This window comes from Bemisia tabaci, chromosome 4, assembly GCF_918797505.1.
Source record: "Bemisia tabaci chromosome 4, PGI_BMITA_v3".
Taxonomy (NCBI): Eukaryota; Metazoa; Arthropoda; class Insecta; order Hemiptera; family Aleyrodidae; genus Bemisia; species Bemisia tabaci.
Genome location: NC_092796.1, coordinates 28281433 through 28299911, shown reverse-complemented (window position 1 = coordinate 28299911; position 18479 = coordinate 28281433). Strand labels below are relative to the sequence as shown.

General features: G+C 35.8%; 2 protein-coding genes across 2 annotated transcripts in view; both read right to left on the bottom strand.

Moving 5' to 3' along the window:
• Nucleotides 1-46: 46 nt before the first annotated feature.
• Nucleotides 47-18479, bottom strand: part of LOC109035591 (retinol dehydrogenase 14) — a 62559-nt gene continuing 44126 nt past the window's right edge. The window contains exons 5-8 of the mRNA XM_072299611.1: nt 4979-5161; nt 3952-4061; nt 1541-1630; nt 47-682 (exon numbers count right to left, since the gene is read on the bottom strand). Coding sequence (XP_072155712.1) covers nt 578-682; nt 1541-1630; nt 3952-4061; nt 4979-5161 — 488 coding nt within the window. The 3' untranslated portion in view covers nt 47-577. The remainder of the gene's footprint in view (nt 683-1540; nt 1631-3951; nt 4062-4978; nt 5162-18479) is intronic.
• On the bottom strand, nt 9240-18422 carry LOC140224472 (SUMO-activating enzyme subunit 2-like). Its single transcript, XM_072299612.1, has 11 exons — nt 18121-18422; nt 17148-17302; nt 16322-16609; nt 15885-15952; nt 15004-15222; nt 14369-14484; nt 13876-14005; nt 13024-13241; nt 12421-12591; nt 11863-12037; nt 9240-11241 (listed from the first exon to the last, which is right to left on the bottom strand). Exons 1-11 carry the CDS (start codon nt 18262-18264, stop codon nt 11084-11086), a joined length of 1842 nt encoding a protein of 613 aa, XP_072155713.1. The 5' UTR covers nt 18265-18422; the 3' UTR covers nt 9240-11083.

Sequence of the window (18479 nt, the reverse complement as noted above, 5' to 3'; positions counted from 1 at the left end):
ACATCAAGAGTATACTGCATTATTTTTTAAAAAAATATACAATCAGTTGAGGTATTCGACAAATAATTTATTTGGTTTTAAGATCAAGTTAACACTTTTTCTTTCTTTTTTTCGGAAAAAAAAAATACTGAACAGAAAGTACTTCCGAAATTTTGCAAGGAGAATATAAAATTTGCATAGTTGGGTTGTTGTCTATCATTAATTTTCAGGAACTTTATTGACCCAGTAGCCTCATCACTCTCATAAACAAAGCTTCGGTTGTTCAACTTGTTGGTTTATTTTTCCATCATCAGAAAAAAATTGAAACGATTAGACAGGTAGAGGAACCCTGGTGTAAAATTGAGTTTTCTGTTTCATATCCACCCTTCGTGTATAGGTTCTCTGAAGTATATTGTTACGAGTTTTGAGTGAAGTGAGTGCAACTTCCAAAACATTTGCCACCTCAGTACAAAGGTCTTTTAAAATGAGAGAAACCAAGCAACAAAAATTAGCTTAACTATTGTAGATCATCATTTTCATTTTTTGATATTGACAAAAAAAACTTATTTTTGAAATAAAAGTGGAAGGGCAGTCAACATTAGAGATGAGGCTCTGAATCTTTTAACTGAACTAATTTTTCACAGATTTCCCAGTATTTCTTCCCGAATGATTCATCTTGAATTGCAGTTGTCAGACCAGCCTCCTGAAAAAAGTTAAAGAGAAAGGCATAAGTTATTCCTCCGAGTATTTGAAAAGTAATGCCCAATGGGTTTTCAAAATTTTCCTCCTCTAAATTACTCCCCCTAACCTTCTCTTTCTTGTGAGTTTTATGGAGCAAGATTAAATGATCATATTTAATCCATGGCATAGAAGTTGATGCTCTAGTGTGCAACTAAAGATTCCTGTCTTCTTGTTAGTTGATAGGCACTGACAGTAAACATGAGGATCAGACGGCAGACTCCGTCTCTCCAAAAGTGTGCTAAATTTTTTGAGCGACTTCAGTTGAAAAAAATAAAATTTAGTGACAAGCACGACAATTAAAATGACAAGTCTGTGTTTTTTTTTCCAATTAATATTTTTTGAGAAAGGCTTGTTCATATTTCACCTATAAATAATTGAATTAGTGAAAACGAAAACACACTAACTCGTAAAAATGAAAATAATCAAGAGACACAAAACTGCACAGTAGGTGAAGAAGTTAGTTAAAAAAAAAAAAAAAAAAAAATGTTGCTGCTGAAAGACAAGGACCTATGGACACTTTAAAGATCCAAGTTGGAACAGACGGCACAGACGCGCTAACATTCAATGACCTTTATGTAATTTAACGGTCTTTAATGGAAATTGATCATTTTCGAGCTACCAAGTTAGTGTGTTTCTGCTCTCACTGATTCCATTAAAACTTTTCTGGTCCAGATAAACTCCAGAACATTTGAGGAATTTCTTGGTTCAAGTGCAAACTGTCATCCCAGTAAATGAAACATTACAGAATTTAATTTCAAGGTCAGAATTTTGTAAAATGCAGAAAAATGTTGAGGTAAGAGGTAACCCAGGGATTACTCACCCGACAATCAGCGAAGTATTTCCCGCTTACATTTTTTACATCATCACTAACTGCTAAGTGAATTGTAGTTTGAGCTCCCTCTTGTGGCGTCTGAAAGCGAGCAAAAATAATAATGAATAATGTGAAATTTTAGACCTAGAAATGTAGAAGGTCAAAACAAAACCAGAAGGTTTGCCGCCGAAGTCCCGCGCCGCTCGAACTTAGGGTTATGCAGCCGTGGAAAGGAACGGAAACAAAGACATTGATTGGGGGGGAGGGGGCTAAGTTGCATATGAAGTCGTCAGATGGATAAATTGAACTTTTAAAATGGAACGAATAGTGATAGAGACTTGTAATGTTACAATTTGCTGTGCAGCTAACTTCTTCCCTTTTTTTACTTACAAGAAAAAAGGAAGAACATGCGCATTTATCGTATCGCATTTAAAATCAAAGTGGAGCATAATTTCGAAAACATTCAGAATAATTCTCTCGTTGACTCAAAACTTCTCACCTAAACTTAAAATTAACACGCCCTGCGCCCTTAAGACGGACTCTCACCCCCTCTCTAAGACTGCCCTAACTCCCGCTCCTTATCTCAGAGTTCAGCGGAAAAGTCTAAAAAAAAGCTGAAAAATAAAATTTATTCGAAATTATAATTGTTTAAAAATGTTGTTAATTTTTGAACTTATCCCCAAGACTCGGTAGAGCAATCTTAGACACCCCCCCCCCCCCCCCCCCAGTGGTGTAGGTACGTAATACTTCCACGGTGCTTAGATTTTTTTTACTAATGTAGTCCAATTGTTCTCCCCCTCTATATTGAAGCACCTACCGACCTACCTTCAATTGGTATGGAAAACTCCTTTTAAAAAAATTAAAGAGCTCCAAATAGTGAGCTCCTTAATATTTCCCGGCTTTATTCAGATTTTCTTTAATGAGTGCTGAATTCCTAAAATCTGACCTCAGATTCGTATTCCCCGTTAAAAATCAGTCTAGATTGATGTATCATAAGTCTAAATCGAGCGTGCGAAAGCGCTGCTCAAAGAGGCGAGGATTTCGCTGGTTCAACGTGGGTGGTCCCCATCGTACGAGATGAGATGTGGGTCAGAGGAAGAAAGGAATGTAAGCGCCACTGGCGCTAGTACGGAATTCGTCGAGGTGAGGTCGGCGGCGCGGCGCAAAGGAAAGAGTCGCACTCGTTCGCCGCCAGACTGAGTGGCGCTGACGCGGCCCTCTAGGGGAGAGGGGAGGCAGCAGCTGAGGCTAGTTGATAATTTAGCCGCTAGGTAGCGCGCGCTCACTCTCAATCTGATAACTGTTTGAGCTCCATAGATGTTCGCGTTGCCTACGCACGGAAGAGAAGGCGTTTTGATCATCGGCACAACCCGCGCCCGCGCGTCACCAGCGCTCAGTGGAGCGAGTCAATGAGAGAAGTCATACAAATTATTGAAACATGGAAGCTGATATTGATGTTATTACGGAGAGTAGAGGTTTTAGAAGTGATTTCAATGATTTGCTTCCCAAGATTCTCTCAAGACAAACCCCATTCAATTCATAATGCGAAAGAATAATAACATAATTCGCAGTTTTAGTCGAAGATTTAATTGATGTCCAACCTCTCTGATAGGCCAGTTTACTTAGCGGCGGGCTTTACTACGAGGATCTAAAATGACAAGAGTACCTTCATTTCTCCATTTATACACCTACTTCAAAGATTTCAGTGACCAATCATGCTCAGTGCATCGCGATGTCAAATCTGCAGCACAAGAGATACTGGCATCGTATGCCTGTGCGCAACTATTCGTGCCTAGAAAATATATCGACGGTGAAAGTCGGCAATCACATAACTCGGTTTGCGACGTCGCAGACTTTCTGTCATACTTTATTTTTTAAATGGAAAACTACTCAACGGCAATTCTTTAAAACTGTCATGATTTTTCTTCTTAATGCGAAGAAAATTCTGCAAAAACTTCAAAAAATAATATCAATTTGTTCTCCTTTAAAAAAATGACGTAGAGGCGGAGATTTTCAGACACCGCAAACGAGTTATGTGATTGCCGACTTTCACCTCGATATTTGTCGTTTCAACAAAGAGTTGAAAGCGCTCTGTCATTTTGGATTCTCGCAGTGAAGCCCACCGTTGGCGCCGCGGGTGAAGTAGTGAGTGCCTGGACAGTTCAAACGCCTTCACTTTCGTGCGTATGCAACACGGACATCCATGGAGCCCGAATAGTTGTATCAAGGAGTAAAAATGAAATTCGTATATTGTTCGTTGATTCTACGCAAACTAAGGGCGCTCTTGCCTGTTTCTCTCACACCGAAACTTAATTTCAGAGTTGCCTATTTCAGGGATATATTAAACAGTTGCAATTTTCCGAATAATGTGCTAATTATTTAAATACATAACAGGTGGAGGAAACAAATACGAAACTTACCTTAAAAAATAGTTTTACAATGAGTTTAACTGGGAGATTCATGGGGAAGGGAACATTTCTCCAAATCCCAGAATCAATCATTCCTGGATGTAAACAGTTTGCGGTGACATCTGAAATAAGAAAGACAAAATTAATAATAGAAAATATAAAATAAAATAATGGCCATACTCATGGCTTGGAAGTGCAGAAACACGTCCCTCCATGTGTAAGTTGCTCCAGAAAAACCCTTTTTTGTTTACAACAGTCACTAAATACCCGCCGTTCCATTTTGCTCCATTCCGCTCTACAAATTATCGGAAAACTGGTAAAATGTGGAAAACCCGTGAAAAGATCACGACCGCAAGCATTAAGTAGGTATTTATCTAAAATAAACCCGACCAAGTAGCACATGTTGCGATGAATTGCGATCACATGAAAAAAGAAAAAAAACTTCTGCCATAGCATAGGAGCGGCGTGTATGTTGCCTATCTGTTAATTGAAGGGGCTTCGCTCATCGAAATTTTCGCAATGTAAGATTGAGATAAGTTGAAAATTTCCTCTCCATTGCAAATGCCTATCCTCTTAATGCAGAAAATCATTCTACGGGTCATTATGAATCGAAATTTATTGACCGAACGATGTTAGAATATATCGTCACCTTCCAGGCAAAGTATCACAAGCGCCATGCGGTGTTTAAAAATTTCCGCCGCCATTTTATTTCTCTACTGAGAAATTGTTCGTTGAATCTGTTTGGAAATTTCACTAAATTTTATCGGCAGCACAAAGAAAATTCAGTGAAATTTTCGGACAGCTTCGTTGAACAATTTCTCTGTAAAAAAATAAAATGGCGGCGGAAATTTTTAAACGTCGCATGGCGCTTGTGATACTTTGCCTGGAAGGTGACGATATTGCAATTTCGTTGCACTGAATTGCAACTTTATTTCAATAATTATCGTTGCAATTTGGGTGGTCTAAAGCATGTCTCCTACGAGGCAATCAAAATCCTCTCAACTGGCTACTTATGTAAATCACCAAGAACCACACTTACTTGTTCCTTTCAGTCTCCTGGCGAGTTCCAGCGTGAAAACTATGTTTGCGTACTTGGAAACGTAGTACAAGTATGCAGGTAGCGCACTGACTGGATTCGCATTCGTCAGGTTTAAAGTGGCCAACCTGTAAAGACTCGATGCTACAACTACTATTCTACTCGGTCCTGATTTTTTCATTAAATCTGGAAACAGAAAACACTTTTAGAATGACCAATGAGAAAAATTTGGACTGACAAAGTATGATCTGTCAAGGACTCAAGGGTGAAACTGTGTAATTTTTTTTTCGATTAAATACTCGACAGATAAACAGAGTTTGACAGAAACTAGATTTTATGGTTGCTCTTTATTCGGAATTTATTTTTTTTTTTTTTTTTTTTTTTTTTTTTTTTTTTTTTAATCAATTTCAGAGCATTCTTTGAGATTTTTCAAAGTTTTTCTCTCCCCAAACAAACTCCTTTAGCGGCTGAAATTATAACACCTTCAGGTCTACTTTGGCATTCCCGCTATCCCTCCATAGGTCGCTTCATAGATGATCATCAAAGAGGAAATTCATAAGTGGCAAGGCAGACACCTAAGTTGGTCGTGGCGTACAAAAGGACGTATTTTCTATCAAACGGAACTAAGCGCCATAGGGGGAGGAATGGAGAGGGGGGCTTGGATTGGCGGGTGTTGCGGAACGCGATGCTCGTTCCGTCCTATACTCGCAGTGCTTTTCCATGGCGCTTAGTTCCGTTTGACAGAACTCGCTATCCGGGAATCTAAAATCCTCAAAAGGAACTCAATTTGGCGCTTAGTTCCGTTTAACAGAAATGTACATAGGCATATCAGCCAATAACCTACTAATTGTAAGACCCAAAGATTTCATCATTTTAATTCTTCGCATTTTTACTTTTCACACCGTCTAAAACTGCCCCCCCCCCCCCAAAAAAAAAAAAAATTAAAAATAAAAACAAATAAATGAAAAAAATCTCCCTTTTGCAGCAGAAAATAGAACGTTATAGCTGGCCTTTCAGGTACTCAATTTTGTCAGTGCAGCGCTCTGGCGACTCAATAATTAGAATTCGAAATGGAGAGTCAATTTGCCACCGGGTTTCTTGCACTATTAAAATAGACGTCAAGAGGTATTGCCCTGCGGGCCGATTATTGAAATTTATAGACAAAGCTATAGACAAAGAAGAGAAAAGAGATATGGTGGGATCCTATTGGTGGAAGCGAATGGTTGCGAACGTCATGCACTTAACAATTCTTTGCTTTTAGAAAGACAAAAGCTTGCATAAAGACTTTAGGATGATAAGGTGCCAAGAGATATTTTAATAATTTACAGCCACGATTCTTAGATTTTAACCCTCTGAAAACTGTGTCTCTCCAATGAAAGTGAGAAGTTATTTATCACATCTGTGAGTATTTTTCTTTTCTTTTTGTCATGCAAAATTGAGCGAAGCTGAGTAAAATAACAACAATGAGAATCTCAAAGTTGTCAGGCAGCTTTTGTGTTTTCTATTTTTTTTTTCTTTCTTTACCGTGTATTATTTTCCATGTTGCTTTTACTTATGTGTGTACCTACTGAGAAAAGAAGAACATACCAAGTTCGTAGGTACAATGAAGATCAAGCCTGCTTAGATGAGTTTTTTAGATGAGAAAATTTTTGTCTCAGGAGCAAATTTTTGAAAATTTAAGTATATGTCAAAATACTTTAAAAACCTCTTAGTTTATCAAGTATTTAAATGTGGAATAATTATCAAATTTAAATTCAGTTCTTCGTCAATTTTAATTGTGCGTAGTTTGCAAACATGCTGTCTCTGTGAGTTCCCTCTCACAAATGTGTTTGCCATTCATTCAAAAGAGTTTTAATGAATTCTTTCAAGCAGAAAAAAACATTCTTCCATTGCATTTTAAGTAAATAATTAATGTTCCTTATTATATAATTAGTTTAGAAAAAATGTGAGACATTACGTCCCCCAGTGAGAGATTACTTATTTCTCACAAAATTGCTAAGATTTTTCATCAAACTGAACTTATCACTTATGACAGTCGTTTTGGCTGTTTGAGGAATGTATTTTCGAAGTATTTCATGTTATTCCAGGATATTGCTCCGATTTTTCCACAGTCTGTTTTCTTCACTATTCTTTGTACTAAAAGAAAATAATTTTTTTTTGTCTCTCATACCATCCCTCCTCTTTTTCCAGTGGCACACCAATACTTGCAAAATTTTGATCTCTTCCATCAAAGGTTTTAGTTACCTACCCTAAAATCTACCTCTAGTTATGAGTGTTAGAATTGCATACCAGCTGAGCATAGCCTCTTGCGCTGTTATCAGATTGGATCCTATCCGTGACAGAGCAATAGAGCATGCAGGGTTATTTTAACTCTCAAAGTGCTGTATGTACATATGGTGGATGGTCCAATTTTTCCCCCTTATTTTTTTGTAATTATAGATTATAAAAGAATCTCAATTCGTCTTCATTTTTGATTTTAATGTTCATATCTAGTTGATTTGCTAAAATGAAAGAAAATGTACTTAATTGCTCTCTACAGCTATGTCATCTCGGTGCTCAGGACTCTTCCGGATTATAATGTATAATTATGTTTCTGTGGATTATTTGTACCTGGCGCAAGAGTGATATTCATGATTTAGTAGTAAATTATACGTAGCTGATTTTACAAGAGCGATAGCAAATCCTGAAATTTTTTGTTAGATCTAGGTAATTGTCATTTGACTCGCTCATTTGTCGTAGCATATGCTGTCTAAATATTCTCTGAAAGAAGTAACAAACAACATTTCATACCAGGCATTCTCTTCTTTAGGAAAATTCGAACTAGAGGCATTAGTGAAGAAATGTTTGAAAATTCAGAAAAATGTTAAGTTGCTTGGTTGACTATCGAATTGTTATTATTAATAGGTTAAGTCAACGCAAAATAAGTTCATGCTCTTCTAGAGTGCAACAGAAGATCAGCTGCCCTCAGTTTAGCATTGATACTAGATACTAAGTATTAGAATCAAAATAAAGGATCTTCAATTGCACTCTAAAACGTGTTAACTTATTCAGCGTACTCTTAATGTGCCCATTGCGAATGCACCTCTAATAAATCTTGATAAAAAAAATGTAGTAAAGAAGGATTATACCGTGTTAGGATATAATAAGATTAATTATCTTCAACTTGGATCATTAAGGCGTTTTTAGATTCAATAGAACTGTTAATCACAGACTTAGAGACAGTGCTAGTCAGTCGATATTGGAATCGGCATTGGGCAGTACCTCTGTTTGCTTGCCTTTGATCCTGTCCCAAAAATCTTACTTGGACTTAATCACTATCCTAAGGAAGACAAATTAGAGGGCATTCTGTCCATCAAACTTGAGGGGTGTCGCCTTTCTCTTAAATAAATCTCTGATTAAACCTTTCAATAGTTTCAATTAACCAAAAAAATGTTTCTTCTCCTCGTAAAACATGAAATTGAAACAATATTTCAGTACAACTTTTGACCAAATTCGTTGAAATTGCATCATTTTTGTGTACAGTGCAACTGACTCTCTTATTGTTAGAAACCATATTATTATGTATGCAAAAATTTATTAATTGTTATATTACATGTTCAATGTGAATAATAAAATATTTACTGTAGTCCCCTGAAGGACTATGCATCCAGATTACCCAATATGTATTTTTATTGATTTAGGTATTTCGACCTATTTTTAGAAGTTTTTATGGCAAAATTCTAGAGAATGATACCAAAACTTATGACCATCTGTGGAATAAGCCAAAGCACTCAAAGTTTGAACAAGGAAAGGTGTTAATAAGTCTTATCCCTCCATAAGTTCCAATGTCGAAAGTACATAAAGTTTAACTGCTGATTTTACGTTCTAATTCAATTCTGTTTTAAATATTCTGATCTATCTTGTCGAGGGTCAAAAATTATTTATACATATATAAGGGTCAAGATTTTTTGATTATTGATTTAAAAGAAAAAATGACTAGATTCGAATTCATGGGATACCAGGCTTTTTCAAATCTCAAATTCCAATTTCCATATTAAAGGCTTGTAGGAAAGCTGAACAAGGACAAGTAGACAGAAGATTTGACTGGCTTTTGAATGAAAAAAGAAGAAAGCCTGAATAATTTCACAAACACTGAAAAAACCTTCAGCTTGTTGGGGTGCTTACAATATTCTTAATTGCTTACTTACTTCCCTAGCAGTTTAGATCTAGTGAACATGAAATATATTGTAAAGATAGATGGGTAAAATTTAACAAAAGAAGATAGTTTGGCAGATGAAAACTTATGTATTTAATTAGGAGCAGTTCACATTTTGGTCTTACTTCAAAAGGTGAGAAATCGATAACAAGAAGGAAAATTAAGCCTAGTTAGTGGCTGTTGGAAAAAAATTAAAACTAGGTGGTGCAACTGATAAAACAATTTTGACATTCAAAAAATTTCACAGGTAAAAATAAAATGACAAAGAAAAAGTAGGTGAATGCTGATAAGAAAGAAAATAAATTCAAATTTTTGACGGGATACCAAAGCTCATCTCTGGACGGTTGAGACAATATATTCTTAAATTTGTGTACTTTGAGGTACCTAACTGATCAGAAATTAGAATTTGCAGGGGTGGAGACCTTAGAAACCTTACTCATATCCCTCAAAAATTAAGATTTTTTTTTTAAAGAAAAAAAATTCGTTTTTTCACCATCAGTTACAGCTAAATAAAATAAATTAACTATGATCACTTCACCTCTGAGCTTGAGATTCAAGGTGTATAAGAAGAGGCTCTTTCTTTGTTTAAGTCCAAACGCTTTACTTACATACAATACGTATCAAGTGGTAAGAAAGAGACAAAGCAGAGCTTAGATTATAAGAGAGGCTGAAGATATTTCATGAAGATTCTGAAATTAGGCGCCTTCAGCTATTTATGAGTCTGTTGGATCTGTTGGAAACTTGGATCCTTGGCCTTACATTTTTTCGCACTGTAAATGTACTTCTTCATGATGTTCATACACAATTAGGGGACCGAAAAGTCATATTTCTTCTTTTATCCATATGATTCCTATCAATTTAAACAACGGCTGAGATAGAACAGGAACTTTTAAGTAAATATGTTAAAGCATTGAAGAGCTGTAGATGTAAGTTTACGAATACAGTCAACAGCTAGAGCTATATTAAGGCCATGGATGGAAAGCTATAAGATTCTGTTGCAGAGGATTCGTACTACGATTATAACATTTTAAAATTTGCAATACTCACGTGCAGTCTTGCATATTCAAAATTGTTTTGAATTTTAAAATTTTATCACCATTTGGAAAAAGTCTAAGTACTGTATTTTAATTTACAATTTGCACCCAAATAAGAAAAATTCTTATTTTTTACTTTTAACCAAACAACATATATGTGACTGAGAACGTCATACATCAAATCTGAAAGGATTTTAAGTTCCTCTCTAAGAACAGAAAAATTAGACAGACTCATGGTGGGATATAAAAAAAAAAGAAAAAAAAAGAATGGACATAGAGCTGAATCACTGTAACTATTTAAATTTTGCGTATCTTACGTTGATAGCTAAGGCAAGGACTAGGTTTGATCCTGCCAGATTTTGCTTACACATGCTTTCCTTCATTCAGTCTTTTGGACGTACGTTGGTTACAGTGATACGTTTCTTTTTATTTTTGTTCTTCTATAGTTTTGGAGAAACGTGGAGAAAATTTAAGAATGCTGTGAAGTTGAAACACAGGTTCTATTAAAAAAAAATGCACATTTACAAAAGAGAAAGCATTTTCTGCAGGAATTTTTACGTTTTGAAAATATCTTTCTTCATTTACTCTCAAAACATGAGCTTAAATGTATCACTTACCTGCTGCTCGCTTCATTTTCAAACACATTCAGGACAACTTTGAATGTAGCAAGGCAGTAAAAAAATATAACAGGGTGGCATAAAATACAGTTCACAGTTCAAACGGCGAGCCCTATCCCTCGCTCATTAAAAAGTACGTTTACGATTTTCATGAAATTACATACAAAATTCAGATTTTTGGAACATTTAAATTAAACTTACAATAAATGAATACAGAGCTAATTTCCGCACTGAGAAAACATGTAATACTGGCTGATGGATTTCACAGCACGATGATGTCATCAGCATAACCGTTATCCTGATTATCCACTTTGGCTTTCTTCGTAGGGATTTCATCACTGTCAGATTTCCTCTTCCGTACGTCATTGGTTTCATTCTCCAAATCAACTTGCATCACATTATCATCTTCATTTTTAGAACCTGTAACACCAATTCAATTCAATTTAACAATCAATGATTTTCAAGACGGGAAATTGAGTTTTTATCTGAGGGCACTGTCAGATATTTGGTTAAATTAACACTTTGTTAAAAAGGTACCACAAAATACTAAGACTCTCTTGTTAAAATCAAGGTTTGCAGCAGAGTGGGACATTTGGGAAATAAGAAAAACGTCTTCAAAATCTAGAGCTAATGAGAGAATCATCTAGATAAAGTAGGATAAAGCTTAAGCATATCTAACATCTACGTATTTTACAAATTCTTTGAATGAACTCTCCTCCCAAACAATTCTGGAGACAAATGAAACCTATTCATATACTTCTCAAGCAAATTCCAAAAAAATAAAAATTAATCAATAGAATGATCAGCGCTGGTTCCTTTTAGTTAAGTGCGATCCATTTATCGCTTGAAATGGAGCTTTTGCACTACCATTTATTTTTTAATCCATTTTTGGAGTGTGCATAAAAAATGAGTGTGCCTGCATTTTTCATTTTTTTTAAAATCAAAAGCTGAAAAAAAAACTTTCCAAGTTTTTTTAAACGACTAAAACTGTGTTTGATGGGTGGCTACCATGAAATACTACATTAGAATAAGAGCAGTTACCATTCTTCTTTTCTTCCTCTTGAATAGGTTTAGGAACCAGATCTTCAGCGGCAGCAATGACTTCATACTCGGGCTGATCTTTGACATAGGCTTTGTGAACGATACTGATCCTCAGCTCATAGTCTTGTAAAAAGTCATCTGCAACTATGACACTTCCGTCTTGCAAACCAAGTTCCTGTGTTCAGAAAGGAGGCGTCAGTAAAATAAAATCTAATTTACGTAAGCATGCAAGAGTATGCAAGTAGAATGGATGGAAAAGCAATGCCAGTTTGAGGGGATGTAGGGTCGTGTGCGAAACTTTACAGGGTTACGTTTTGGCTTTAATATGATTTCTCAGGATGAGATGGTTATGACTGACATATTTGCTCTCAGTGAAATGAATTTTCAATTCTTTAATTTTTTAAAAGTAGAGAGAGCATTCAGTTAACGAGAATTTTCTTTGATTTTATTTCTTGAATAATACTAACAATGAGCCATGATCTAAAAAATGATTCAAACTTGCACATTTTGAGCTCATGTTGATTCCATGCAAAAATTACAGTTGTAAGACTTCAGTACCTTGAGTGTTTTTGCATTGTTTGATGTTGTTTCACCTTCTTCACTTGAGATGAGCACAACCCCTTGGCCATCAAGAGTGACATCAGGTGCATGCATGTTCAATGCTTTTTTCAGGACTATTTCTTCAAACTGTTTGACAGTCATTCTTTCGATATCTATTTTAACGATAACCTGAAATGGCAAAAAATTCGTTTTCAGATTCAAACAAATAAGACGGATAAAAAAAGAAGACTGACTTAATTAAATAAGGATGGTATGCTGATCTTTCTTCACAAAAAAATCCTTCAAGGAAGTTAAATTTTTAAACAGTTTTTAATTCTTAAAAATACACAATTTCAACATGGAAAAGTTTGATGTCAAGAAACCATATTAAGGTAACTATTCTTTGTTATTAGTGCAGAGTAAATAGTTTTATTGAAACAAAGTCTGACTCTTGAAACAATAGTGCCCTCTCAAGCAACGCAAAAATTTCCTTGTTTTCAGTGAGGAAAAGGCTGGTTTAAGGTGACTACCGTTTTCAGGAGTTCAAATTAATTTGTTGACTGGTATTATTTTCATTGCTTTTATCACAGAATTTAAAAACAAAAAAGAAAAAAAACCCACCTCTCTCTTAGCAGAGCACACATAACACTTGGGGTTTGGAGATTCAAAAACTTTTTCTGGAACTATGACATGTCCTTTGTGGTTTGGCTTCAGTCGCAAATAAACTGGTACACAAGTTTCCAATTTGTTTTCTAGGATTCTGAGGGCATGAAGGACAACTAGCCCAGCAATAACTGCATTTGTGGTGGCGATAGCAGGAATGATGTTACCTGCCATTGCTAAAAATTACAAGAGAACAAGTAATAACCAATCAGAGTTTTAAAAATATTGAGGAACATCGCAAAATTGAATTTTTATAATGAAATGAGTGATAAATACATTAAATTCTAGGTAAAATTTTACTTAGATATCAAGGTAACTAAATATGAATGTAGTGAAAGATTATATTTCATCTGAGCCAAATTCGAAAGATTACTCTACTTTTTAAAAGGAAATACTAATATTCTAAGGGCAAGCAACAAAAATTAAAGCATGTTTTAAATTGTTTTATTCAAATTTCCAGAGTTGTCGTTTTGAAACTTCATTTTATGCTTCAGGTTCTGCATGAATTGTACTGAAAAGAGTATGCAATAATACTTCAAAGCTTGATCAACGTGGTTTGTCCTTTTTTTCGGGAGGTCTGGAGAGACGCAAAGCAGAGACCTTTAGGCAGAAAACAAATAAATTCAACAAGGTTGAGTTCATTTGCTTGGAATTTGATAGGGCGCAGAATCTTTCAAGTTTCTAAATTTACTATGTTACTGATCCTCAAAAATTTTCCCTCCCTCCACAATTTCTTACACCCACCTGGGTGTGAAATCCGGCATTTTCTGCATCCCTGAGTAAAAAGTTGCATGGACAATGAGTACTTACATTTAATCTGGAACCGGCTGTTTTGGGTAATCCCGAAGATGTGTGCTCGAATATTGGCACAAGCTGCCACAAAATCCATCGCATACTTGTCATCTTTGTCCCAAACTAGATGATCGCCTTCTTTTAACAACTGTCCAGAAGCAAAATAAAAAATGAAATTTTCGTAAGTTAAAGAATGATCAAACATAGAGTTTGGCAAGTCAGGCTTTCAAGGTTATCAAATGAAATTAAAAAATTGTTCGATGAAGAGAAGGCTTCCATATTTCATTTGCACAACTAAATGGACTTACGATTACTCAGATGCAGCTTCTTACTGGCATTTAAGATAATGCATTTGAGTATTAAAATTAGCGAAACAATATTTTCCTCTTCGATAGAACAGGATGAACTTGGTAAACTGTTTTAAATTTGGCACTTTTATTTTAAAGATTGCACATTTTAAGGGCCATGAATTGTTAAGGAACTGATCAATTAGACTCATGAAATTACTCACAGCGAACTGTTCTCTGAGCTGCTTACAACTATTTGCAAAAACAGTATAGCATTCTGCAATACTCCAACATCTTTGGTCTTTCAATCCTGAATCTTCCTCTTTACTACTTCCAGCGGCTGTAAAATTGTAAAGACACTTATTAATATAGTAAATGGAAAAAACAGGGATTATTGGAAAAAACCTGATTTTTACAAACGCATGGATTCAACCCCTACTAAGCGCGCAAAAGTTTTTTTCTTCTGATATTTATTTTATTACTTAGGGGTGAAAAAACTAATTTTGTGTTTCACAACACATAGATTGGTATATCATTGGTGACAAAAAATTATTAGTCTGCAAATTTTTGACATTTTTTAAAGAGACTTGGGCCAGTGAAATTGAAGAAATACTTGTCAAAATCGCCAAATAATTACATGAAAATCAGTAGGCAAGAAATTTTATTTCCATCAAGATTGGGTCTGTATTGAGAAAAAGGTAAGGATAAGGTGTGAGCTTTCGACCCTTGAACTTGGCAATTTATTGTAGAAGTAAACAGCATACATCTTGAGGTTGCCTTTTACTCCAAAAAAAAATTCAGGGGTGATATTAATACATACATACTTGACAGGGTACTTGAGACTAGGAAGCAAACATACCTGCATCAGGAAGTTCAGTTGAAACAAGAGGTGTTGGGGGTCTGCGAGTTTTCCATAAGTTACTCATGCTCAAAAGATACTTGATGTCATCATGGAATAATTTATCAAATAGTTTTTGAGGATCATAATTGCAAGACTGAGCCCATGTTCGTGTGGAGACCCGGATGACGTTGCCAGTGTCGTTGGCCTCTGTGTTCAGAGCAGTATCTCCTGCTTTCCCTTGAAACAGAAACACCGAAATTAGAGAAAATGTGAGTCATGAGAACGGAGGCAAAGGGGACCGAGGAATAACTTTCAATTCTTAATGAAATTAGTGTACTTAAAACAAAAGGAATTAAGGAATATTTACTCAAATTTTGACCTCTCGTTAAAAACTTAAGAGGAATAGTATTTTCTCCTTTCAGACATGGTACAAGGAGAAGAAAACAACGCTACTCTAGTACAGTAAACAAAATAATTTCTGCAATTAAGTATTAGATTTCTTTTAAAATTACATTGATCTGATTTTCAGGGCTCCTTCTTATAGAAATTAAGGTATAAAAACTTATGCAACTCATACAGCTCCTTCAATTTTTGAAAGAAGAAGAGAGCGTGAGGAGGTCGCCGTGAACCGGATATAAAATGGCAAATATCTCGAAAACCGCACATGGGATCTCTTTGGGCCCGAGAGAGCTATTGATCAGAATGACTAGTTGAGCAACATATCAAAGTTTCATCAGGTTTTACAGGGGGGGGATTTCCCATAAGGATGAACGGGGTTCTTTGAAGTGTCTCTGTATGCTCGCCCAATACTTCGTAAAAATACGAAAGGGCAAATTGACCCTCTCCTGAAGCATTACAACATTTATGCATGGCCTTTAAAGACTGCTTTATATACATACCTGATGCTTCCGGATCTGCGGTGTCAGGGGAGACATCTTCGTCAGGATCATCCTCTCCAAACAGCTGACTGCAAAGACAAACAAATAAAAGATAGAATAAAGAGAAAAATAGATGAAACACTTCAGTTAATGTATATTATTCCTGATCCAAGAAAACATTGACAAATGTAATAATTGTAAGATAAGACAGTAAGAGATCTGACTAATACCTTCACTTTATGAAAGTAGGAAGTAACATTTTAGAGGCTAATCACAAGTATGGTCCACATCAGAAACAAATTGGATACAAAAACAAGATGGACATATCAGGAATCACTTTAAGACATTTTTTTAAAAAAAAAATTTTCCGATAAATTTTCGATTAAAAGATGAAAAAATAAATATGTACTAAGACTAAGATCCGTTGGTCAAGATAAAACTTGATGAGCTGTACTTACTTGAACAAATGTTTGGCCCAAACAATGCAGTGAATTGGCTCTGAAGGGGTATTTCTGATAGTACAACCAGGATATGTTTTGGAGGCTGTCTTGAGATCACATTCATAACACTTCGTCATTCCTTTTTTGATTAGTTCAACTTGACCTTCATATCCGGCTGTGCCTGACTCAAGGAGTGGAATGTCTGCAGCTAGACACATTCTGTTCACATGATTCCGTGCTGCGCGATTGTCTAGTGCATTGAGGACGACTTGGAATTGTTTGAAAAAAGAGACTCCAAAGTCAGGGCTGAAAAGGTAAAAATGATGATAAAGAAATCAAGCCAAGCGATGGTAATAAAAATACGACAAAACAATGTAAATTTGTAGGAATGAAAATGCTGCAAGACTTCCTGTAAGGACTCCTTGAAAAGAATGCAGCTAATCTGTCAAATTCTCTTGTTTTGCTTACTAGAGAGAGAAGATGCTGACGGACTCAGCAGGAATGTGACAATTTTTTCCTCTACAGAAGTTTCACATGTGCCGACGCTATGGACAGGGCTCCATAAATACACAAGAACAGGTGTAAAATGAACACCTGTTAAAAATCTATCTCTCAAAGAACAAGGAAGGAGTAAACTCAAAAAAGAAGTTGAGAAAGATGAAAAGATAACAAAAAATTGGTGCAAAAGGTAGATCATCAATTTGAGCAAAATTATACGGAATAGATTCATACTGTAAAAAATCTACTGAGAATAAAAGAATTCCAAATTAAACCTGTTTTGAAATGAAATGTAACTTGTAATGACCAAGTAACAAATGAAATGACTGGAGCCAAGAATACCTACCTTATAATACTGGCATGGTATGCTTTGATTGAAACTGATGGGTTGAATTTAAGAGCACTTTCTCTTGCTACCACGGCCTTAGATTTTCCGACATGCTGCTTTTGGAATAAGAACTGCCGATTTAAGTTGCTGACATCAATAGTATCTAGATCAATCTGAAAGAAACAAGAACCAAATGATAGAAACTGTAATGGAACAGACACCAACACTCATGTACATACATTTACAGTCATGGGTAGTGACACTTGCTCTTAATCTCGGCTCTTTTAGTTACATTGAGACCAGTTGTGTGCCTGCTCATCTTGGAGGAGTATATCATCAATACTTCGTATCCGAGTGTTATCTGTTTAGAAATAAATCGAACATCAATAAGTAATGTTCTTGAGGCTGCAATTGTCTACTTCTTAAGGCTGCAATTTGTTACTTCTTGAGGCTGCAATTAACTGCATAGTTCATGCTTGATAGTAATCAGAGATTGACCAATGATGGCGCTGCCACCGTACGCAGGTATATGAAATAGTTTATCTTGCATGAAAATCAAGAGGAAACAGCTCGGAACTTGTGTTGCGCAAGCTTTAATAGGCTAGGGCCTTGGAGATGTTAATTAAAGTAAGCGATCGACGGGTTTTGTGATAAGACAGATTCTAATTTCTGATTTCAATCTAAAATATCTGGCATGTACTTGGCTTGGGCTCAATTGGCTGCTCGGGTCATGGGCAAGATAAAAAGAGGTAAAACCCGAGGACTAGCTGATAGTTTAAGCAGGAAAAGCTAATCTTGAAGAGTGCTAGTGCCCAGCTTTCATACTACAGCAACTCTGGGTGCATGTGTACACAAAAAGTGTACGATTCAAATGGACGTACCACCTCGACGCTTCACGTCAATAAGATCTAATACTTTCGGTCTCAAACTTACAGTCTGGATAAATAGGTTTGGGGAGGACTAAACTCTGGAGATATCAAAGATAACTTACGATTTCGATGTCACTAAAGCCAGTGAGAACAAGATTTTTGAGAATTTCACAACCGATACCACCGGCTCCGACGACAAGGACTTTGGATTTCTTCACGAAGTCTTGTAGACTGCTCTCAAACACTCCTGGAATTTCTGCTGCCATTTTCAGCTACGGATAAGGATTACTTTCTTAAATGATGAACTTGAAATGAGATGGTTAACAATAACTGGAAGCCACTTTTCACTGAACTGCAAGCATTAGATGTAATTAAAATTTGCGAAAACTGAAGAACTGCTGAATTTTATCAAAACACACAACACTCATGTCGGTCAATTGTCGGTGTATTTCTTACCGACAACGCAACATTCATCTTTTTT